The sequence below is a fragment of the Planococcus citri genome, chromosome 1 (assembly GCF_950023065.1).
Source record: "Planococcus citri chromosome 1, ihPlaCitr1.1, whole genome shotgun sequence".
Classification (NCBI taxonomy): Eukaryota; Metazoa; Arthropoda; class Insecta; order Hemiptera; family Pseudococcidae; genus Planococcus; species Planococcus citri.
Genome location: NC_088677.1, coordinates 31,585,343 through 31,594,275, shown reverse-complemented (window position 1 = coordinate 31,594,275; position 8,933 = coordinate 31,585,343). Strand labels below are relative to the sequence as shown.

Sequence of the window (8,933 nt, the reverse complement as noted above, 5' to 3'; positions counted from 1 at the left end):
TTTTACATTACATTTTTTTTTGCAGTTTCTGTGAAATTTTGACATTATTGTAACGATTTTAGAATTAATTTTTAAACTAGGTAATTTTTTCAAATTTCACATTAATCTGAAAATTTTTGGCAATTATTAAGTAACTTTATAATTGATTCATTTTTTTTGAATTGCTGGCTTTGTGGCATTGCAAGTCATTTCATCTTATTTTACAAACTTCACATCACAATATTTTATTAGGTATTTTAGGTAAGTTTCACATTCATCCATAACTTGACGTTATTTTTACAGTCTTAGAAACATTTTAAAATATTTCTTTGGATATTTTTTTTTTTTTTTTACTATTTTTGGTGTTATTTTGAAATGATCTGATTTTTGTTTCAATTTTTTTCGTGATTTGAACATTTTTCATCATTTTTCATCATTTTATAATTAAATACCACCCAGCCCAGCGGAAAATGATTGGATATAATCAGACCCGAGCAGAATGCTATCCGGACGTTCCACGGATCCAAATTGACCAGATTTCTGGTCAGATTAAAATTTTGATAAGATTCGAACAGTCCCAAGATGCAATTAGATCTGACCACATCGAATTAGATCTGTGCAAACCCGATCAGATTACATCTTTTTTCCCTGGGTATGATGAAAAAAAGAAAAATTCAGTGATATTTTTTGAGCTTGTTAGCCTGTTCTAAAAAAACATTTTCGATTTGTATTTTTATTTTACGAATGTTTACGTCATTTCAAATCACCCCTCCGGAGGAAAATAGGCACTATAAACAAACCGAAATACACCACCAAGTGTATCTCGGGGTTCTTTTCATCTCTCTCACATCGGCATCGGCATCCAAAAATGAATACTTTCCATGCGTAACAAGGTAGAAGAGGGTACACTCGTTCACCTATTTCGCTTGCTAGTTATCAGCATTTTCAGACATCAAAGGTGAACGACTCAACTAGTAGGCTATTCATTCGCTGACAAAGAAAGGGATTCGTCAAGTACCTATCCGAAATGTGCTACCATAAATAGAACATAAGTTAAGTATGATGTTTAAATGATGCTACAGCTACATTCGAGGAAGAATATGAGCGTGTAATCGCGTTGAGGTTAATGTTTTTTGGAAAACGTCCATGTTTTTGTTTGAAACGTGCGTTCAGGAAGAAAGCATGTCAGAAGTTTGGCAAGGAGCGGTCTTCGTTATTACGTACTTTGACCGGCGGTACTCGTACAACGCATTAAATTCTATATTTAGATGAAATTTTCCGTTTACAAGAAATGCAAAATTTAACAAAACGCCGTAAATTAGACGGTATTTGCCAAAATCTAGAAATTTTACACGAGACAGACAAGAATAATGATATTTTCAAATAGTCGTAATATGTCTGAAAGAACTTTTCAGCGAAGAAGATGGAATAGTGTTTAGCGAGAGTTCTTTTTCCTGAAACGAAATAAAATAGGTACAAGAATCGTTTCCGTATATTGTGGAGATACAAACACGATTCTTATTCTACATGGAGGTATGTATACTGAAAATTACAGCTTTAGGTATGTAGTAAACCTGGACCGGACCCTCTAACACTCAAGTATTACCAGTGTACCGACTTCACATTTTCAATCGATTGATTAAAGTTGAACTAATTCGAATTTTTATTTTGAAATCTTCTCCAGTTACATAAAGAAAAATATAAGACGATGAAAGTTTGTAAGACAAAAACATAGGCCAAAAACATCGCAGCCTATCGAAAGATTTACTTGTTTATTCGTTTCTAGAGGGTCCGGACTTGGTTGTAAATTGAACAAAACACCAGATGCTAACAAAGTAATTACAAACTATTACGTAACGCTTGAACAAAATAAGACTATTTTTAATTATCACTACGAATATGGGTGAAATTGAAATCACAGTAAGCTATACTATATAAATATATCACAATAAAAAACATTTCAATAAAAAGTGAATAAAAAACCTACACAAAATACGTAATCCTGAAATAGATAGGTAATTAACATAGGTACGTTTTCGATTGAGAAAAAAACTAATTTCTTATTAATTAATTGACAGAGATACTTTACTTATTTTTTTCACATAATTATTACAAACTTAGTAATGATTGAAAAAATAATATCGAATTTTTTTTTAGCTTATCTATGGATTTGTCTCTTTTCACTACAAGTGCCAATAGAATTAGAAGGATAATACTGTAAACAATACAAGAAAATTTGGTCGACATAATAATTTCGGAAATTCAGTTCATTGTCTAGGAATGAATATTGACCGAAAATTGGAAATGCTTTCCTCTTAATCTATTAGTAACACTTAAGCAAAATTATAGTAACTTTCGCTACGGTCAAAAAATTTCATATCATAAGATCAATTTTTAGCTTGGTAGCTGACACGTTGAAAACTTAGCATACAAAATGTTCATTAGGCTTTCTCGAGGAAACAAAACAATACATTTTTACAAAACAAAAAAAAAAATGGAAGAAACTTCATAGGAACGATATACATTAATGTGATGTGCAAAGTATAGATATTGGCACAATTGAGAGAGTCGATGGCAGTAGCTTTATACTAACTGTTACGACTAATACGTACTGTCTAATTTCTATTATATTTAATAACATCTAATATTCTCTAATAGTAAAACAAAATTTATTAATGATAAAAAAAAAATCAAACAACGTACTCAAATCATTAAATAATGATAAATGCAGTTGAGAAAACAGAAATATTTTTGAAACTATTTAGATATGTATGGTAATCTACAACTAAGCCGTTCAGTACTTTTCATCAGTCAAATTCTTTAAAATATTTCATAGTTCCAATAATAAACAATAAAACTTAACATTCAAATTAATGACTTAATGATATAAACAATGAAAAAAAATGGGAAAAAAACGTACATATAACATAATTAAGTACCGAAAAATGAAATCATTAAAATTCTAGATAAAATAATAGTGACGTAGGAATCAAGCAAAAACTAACAACGTGAATGGTATTTTGCTTTTGGTAATATAACTCGATGAGACATTTAGAGTTATTTAGAATAACTTTGAGAAAAAATAAATTTGTTAAGCTAATTACAAGAAATTACGTATTGAATTTCAATCAAAAAGACCAAAGAGAAAATGGAAACAAGGTAAAATGGAATGAATACTGATGTGAAAATGAAAATGAGCATTAGTATTGCTTCTGAAACAAACTATAACAGCTTTCAATCTTTTTTCTCATCTTCTTAGCTTAAAACGTACAAATACTTTTAGAAGTTTTAGAAAATCTTTGGTAGAAACGTTTACGAAGCGAATTCCTTCAATTAGCAATAACTATTCGAAATACGTCACACTGAATCAAAAAAAGAAAAAAAATCAGCTCGCATAATCATTCAATCAAGATCATATTAAATTGGTGTTCGCGCTGTATCTTGAGAGTCTTGCAGACCAGAACAGCAATGTAAAAGTAAGTTGGTTAAAGCTTGCAAACGATCTTCGGATTTTGCTACCAGCAGTACCAATTTCGCAGCTTCGTGATCATTTTCTGCGTTTTTCTTCTTTTCTTGTAATTCTTTATAAGTTTCGTTTTCGACGTCTATAGCTGCTTTTATTTTAGTTATCTGTAAAACGATATAATCCGGATTCAAAAATACGAAAATACACACGAAATAGCAATGTAAATTGAAATTAAGTCGAGTGAAAATTTACCATTTCATTAATTCGAAGTTCCCTTCTTTTGGGCGACAAATCCATGCATAACTTTTTACCACTGTTCTTGATAGATTCTAGAAACTGTTCGTTTTTCGGAACATTTAACAAATAATCGAGAGCTTTTTCCAATTCATCATCTTCTTCTTCGTCTTCGAATAACTTTAGGTCATCAGCAGCGAAAACAGAAGACTAAAAAAAAAATAAAATAAAATAAAAAATAAAAGTTCACATCTATAAAATATAAAATGGTGAAAAAAATGAATGTTCATACTTTTCGACTAGGACTCGGGGAATGATTAGGAGTTTGAGGTAGACTATGAGCCTGATTGGCAGAAACATCGGTACCGCTTGGAGGAGTCAAACTGGAAGCTGATCCAGATCTACGAATACCTTTAACGTTGGCTAAAAATGTACTTATTTTATTTTTACTTATAATTGGATTAGGGCTCTGGAACAGAAAAATTGAATTTACAATGCGGAATACTTATTTTTAAGCACCATACTTTGAAATACAATACTAACCCCACAATCTGGCGCGGTGGTAATGATTTCAGGATTTATGTTTATTGCTTGTGATGCTATCTCGATGCCGTCATCGTCTAGTGATGTTAGATCTGTTGTAGTAATGCGACATTCGGAGGTTTTTTCGCATTTGGCTACACATTTCTTATGACAGATTAAATGGCATTTCGAACACTGTGAAGCTTCTTTTAACCATATCTGGACAAAAAATAAAAGTTCGTAATATATTTCAGCGAATAATACGTTCGCCTAATATATAATCGTTTACCTTTTTTTGACAAAACTCGCATTTCGTCTGCTTGGTGTTGATGATGATTTTTTCAAATTCGTGTACACTTAATATTAATTCTGAATCAATATCTGATAGACTAGCGGTGGTTTCCAACAGTATCGGAGGCTGTTTTACTGATTTCGTGGGCGATAATGAAACAGGGGTGCTTTCATTTGATGATAAAGTAGGTGATAAGGCGAAAGAAGATCCAAATCGAACTCCAATCGTGATATCTCCGTAGCACAGATTATGATTAAAACCAGGATGCGTGGACAGTGATTGATACGCATGATTTCTACATTATACGAATGAAAAAAAATTATCAAGCGTAATCCTGAATCCCGATTTTAAGGACATACTTTAGAACTTGATTCACGAACCTGGCTGGACCCGGTGGATTGAGATGAAATATCCTACGTTTTTTTCCAATGCCAGGTGATATCAAGTTGACAAGCGGTACACTGATGTATCCAACAACGTTTTCAAATAACTGTCCATCTTCCGAATGATTCCATACAAGTATATTTGCGTATCTCGTAGACGGTCCAATATTGAATTTGAAGTGTTCGTTGTATGTGATCAACTAGGGGGAAAATGACGTTATAGCAATACATTTGTAATATAAAGTAAAAGAAATGTCAAAACACTAAACAAATAAACGTACTTCTGAATAAGGAAGTCTTTTAGTCTGCTGTATATTAAGTTCATCATTTTCAACTTGATTTATATTGTCAGCACTTAATTTATGCGAAGAACTGCCACTATCGGCGAATGATTTTCTACGAAAAATATCGTCTAGAATGATAAGGAAATATCGACAGTTGAAAAACAAATATTACAAGATAATCACGTTTTCAGCGATAAAAAATTCAAGTAGCCAATTATCAGCTTTTCATAGGCTTCCTTACCAATATTGGAGGACTCGTCCAATACAGTCATGGATTTCAAACGTTGCCTCAAACCATCTTGGTGTTTATCGAACCAAATAGAACCAGTTGATAATTTACGATTTTCAGCATTGTTTACATCCTGTAAATTGAATAGAGTGTTTACACTATGTTACTTGATATTTTGCAATACAATATTATAATCAAATAATATCCGATATCATTATCTAAGCGTTTTATTTTCTTCATGCAACAGATCGATATTAAATACAACCGTATGTGGTTTGAATAAAGAAAAAAAGTAATTACATAATATTGCTCACTTTATTAGATCTTCGGAAAATTTGAAGAATGTACATCTGATTATTAGTCGACTGCACATCTTCGATCCATGGACTATTATCTACGTACAAAAATATACCAATAATGAAACTCAGAAGAGTAAATAAATACCAATGATTACGAAATATTGTTTCAAATTACCCATTATTACTGTACATGAAATAGTGCCCTCTTGCTTCGCTATTCTTGAAACTGTCAATATTGTAATATGTAATTTACCGTTCGGAATACTTTCATTAATATTATCTTTAAAAGTCGCAAGGTTATGAGTGGGTAAAAATGGCTTCGAACGAATCTTGTAATAAGGCATGACGAACTTCCTATTGATTCTTCTTCTTAACTGAAAATTACGCAAGGGGTAAAATCCAAACGGTGTTATTTTCTTGATGCAATAAAGGGCAAATTTACCTGAATTCCAATAATTCTATTTAATTGAGGGACGCTATGTCCTTCCAATTTAGATTCTACCGTCAACTCTAATTCAGGTGGATTAATAAAGCTCATGCACCAGTACGTATATGGGATACGAGTAAACTCAACTCGAACTCTACCAACACATTTCACGACTGAAATGAAAGAAATTAGATTACCATTTGTAATGCATAAACTAAACTAAATGCATGCATGTGTACAATGTTTATTACCTTTTACAGAGACAAATGCAGCATTCGAATTGAATTTCATCACAGCATCTATAGCCATGTAAAATCCTCCAACATAACTAATATCAAATTCAAATACAAAATTATTCAAAGTGCTGAATTCTTTCCGGACATCGAATTTTTGTAACGAGACACAACTAATTGTCGGAGATTCGCTGCCCAATTCCACATCGTGAATCTGTAACACATTTAAATAATTATTTCATCATATACATATAAACACACCAAAGGTAAATAAAGCATTAGTACCTTCAAACTGCTGAAAATTCTTCCTAGAGAAGTGTTAGTAAGAAGTTCTGTTAACTCGGAATTAATTCTATCAGCTATCGACGTTAAGGTATTAACATCATATCGATTTTCGCGAAACCAAAACTGCAACAGCAAGTTTAGAAGAACAGTGCCTTCAGATGTGTTTTCTCCCAACTTTTCAGAGATTAGCTGCAAGAAATGAATTATGTAAGCATGCAAAATATTGATATGTGAATGTTATAAAGAGTATATACAGTGTAAAAATTACTTCAAGCAATTGCTGAGGGAAAGTGTAGCCATCGACTGAAGGAGTACTCGTCAAATGAGGATGGTTAGTTGTGTTTCGAAAAAACAAGAAATATATGATGGTAACTTCGATTACTAACAGAACAACTGCTCCACATATGAATGCGGTGATAAAAGAACCGGAAACCCAAAGTAAATTGATCATTTTCAACTCAAAAGAATTAGTAAAGAGGAAAAGAAAACATTTTAGAACACCGAAATGAGAGTAGATTCAATTTAAACGATATAACAATATAGCTCACGAAATGAATCCATGGAAATGGAGCTATGATATTCGCACACGTATAAACACATGTTGAATTACTTAATTAATGAAAAAATTCAAGAGATTAAACGCGAGTCTTATCATGATGACAAAGATAAAACAAATATTCTGAAAATTCAAATTTTCTTCGTGTGTGGTTAGTGTTTTTATCACAGAAAGCACGAAAGCTACCGAAAGTTCAGAAGTTCTGCCTTCAGCTGCGTGCCTTCTTTTCTTTTCTTTCAACGTTCAAGGAACGTGATAGAAATCTTGAACGTGTATGAAGACAAACATTAGATTTGCAGTTTTTAGAAATTATTTCACAGTAGAACAACAATTATATGTAAAAATAAATAATTTGTACAATTTTCTTCACAAATACATGCATATAAACAAAATAATTTATAGGTTGTTTCAATTAAAACTAAAATTGTAATTTCTTAAAGTTAAGACTATCAAACCAAATGACATTTTTCCTAATATACGCGGACATGTTTTCACCGGTTTATACTTGCTTATCAGCTTTCCTAAAAATTAAATTTTTTTATATTTTCGAACCACGTTGTTTGCAGTGCACTTTGCGTTTGAAAAGGCCCAGACGAAATTTTTTCCTTTCTTCGTAGTAATTTTATTCACGAAGTAGGTCTACATTTTGAAGAAAGAAATTGACTGCAAAAGGCGAACTATCGCAATAATCTTATAAGGTGAGTGAGTAGATATTATCGGTTAAGTACACATAAATGAATAGAGAACACAATTTTTCTGTTCAACTTGGTGAACAATGAACATAATTATTTGATTAGTGTTTCAATGATATTCAATTTGAATTTGAATGGATTACTCATCAGGCGAGTAAAACGGATTGTAGATGATAAGATGATAAGGATAACTACATATTGTCGTACTCGTCATTAATTTCGCTTGTCTACCTATTTTTCTATTGCTATTTCATTTTCCGTTCGTTTTGATATGAGCATACTTATAGAATATGTATCTATCTGGTCTCTGATCCATCTTCAATTTTCATTATCTTTACGACTTACAGACTTTGTGATCAAAATTGAATCAATTTTTTTTTTAATCAAGTATTTTTGTGTGTTTTTTCTTAGGTACTTACTGCTTACGTTTTACGATTACAAGCCACTGGACAGAGACGATATCAAGAAGACCTGCACAGTGCCCAGCACATCAATCAAGGAACGTAACCAATAAAGAGGCTAATTGGAGATTTTATTCATCTGTTTTTGTTCAAGTTCATTTATACATTTTGTCAAAATGCCAGATCGGAACGAATTGGAAAGACTGCTCCTCATTTGTATGGGATCTCTTGTGGTCGTTATGGCTCAACAAATTCAGCTAAACAAAAAGTTGTGTTATCTTGTGCTACAAAAGAAAAGACAACAGCGGATCACTACAAATAAACTTAAACGAATGCATCGTAGAAGGCTTTTCAAAAATTAATATTAGGTACTCGTTATTTGTATCGACGTTATTATTCAAAAATTGATATATTTATGATTATGAATAACTAATTTCTTTTTCTATTGATGTTGTTGATTTTGTTCACCTGTGATGTATTTCTCATAGCATTTTCCTGTTCTAATTCAACTGGGTAACTAGGTACTTCAAGATCAATCGGTGTTAAAATGCAAAATCCTGATGTGTCAAAATACAACTAAGGTATAGAAATAATTAATTGATTCATTAGCTCTTAGCTAGCTGCAAAGTATGTGTAAGTACATAGCTTGCG

The 8,933-nt window shown here is 31.8% G+C and overlaps 1 protein-coding gene and 1 long non-coding RNA gene across 2 annotated transcripts; one reads left to right on the top strand and one right to left on the bottom strand.

Moving 5' to 3' along the window:
* Window positions 1–1,453: 1,453 nt before the first annotated feature.
* Pdzd8 (PDZ domain containing 8) lies at window positions 1,454–7,359 on the bottom strand. The gene is made up of 14 exons (XM_065343763.1): window positions 6,902–7,359; window positions 6,634–6,822; window positions 6,367–6,562; window positions 6,131–6,288; window positions 5,864–6,062; window positions 5,704–5,783; window positions 5,402–5,522; window positions 5,158–5,288; window positions 4,874–5,076; window positions 4,491–4,788; window positions 4,223–4,420; window positions 3,972–4,148; window positions 3,698–3,889; window positions 1,454–3,609 (listed from the first exon to the last, which is right to left on the bottom strand). Exons 1-14 carry the CDS (start codon window positions 7,082–7,084, stop codon window positions 3,397–3,399), a joined length of 2,538 nt encoding a protein of 845 aa, XP_065199835.1. The 5' UTR covers window positions 7,085–7,359; the 3' UTR covers window positions 1,454–3,396.
* A 166-nt stretch (window positions 7,360–7,525) lies between these two features.
* LOC135831355 (uncharacterized) lies at window positions 7,526–8,731 on the top strand. Its single transcript, XR_010556179.1, has 2 exons — window positions 7,526–7,887; window positions 8,293–8,731. It is a non-coding gene; the product is annotated as an uncharacterized LOC135831355 (long non-coding RNA).
* The last annotated feature ends 202 nt before the right edge of the window (window positions 8,732–8,933 follow it).

What these genes read in the sequence shown, in the direction of transcription:
- Pdzd8 (XM_065343763.1), bottom strand. Translation starts at nt 7,084, where the DNA reads ATGATCAATTTACTTTGGGTTTCCGGTTCTTTTATCACCGCATTCATA. An exon ending in CCACCGCGCCAGATTGTGGG is followed by an intron (nt 4,149 to 4,222) that starts GTTAGTATTGTA and finishes TTTCTGTTCCAG; the next exon opens with AGCCCTAATCCAATTATAAG. An exon ending in AACTTCGAATTAATGAAATG is followed by an intron (nt 3,610 to 3,697) that starts GTAAATTTTCAC and finishes ATCGTTTTACAG; the next exon opens with ATAACTAAAATAAAAGCAGC.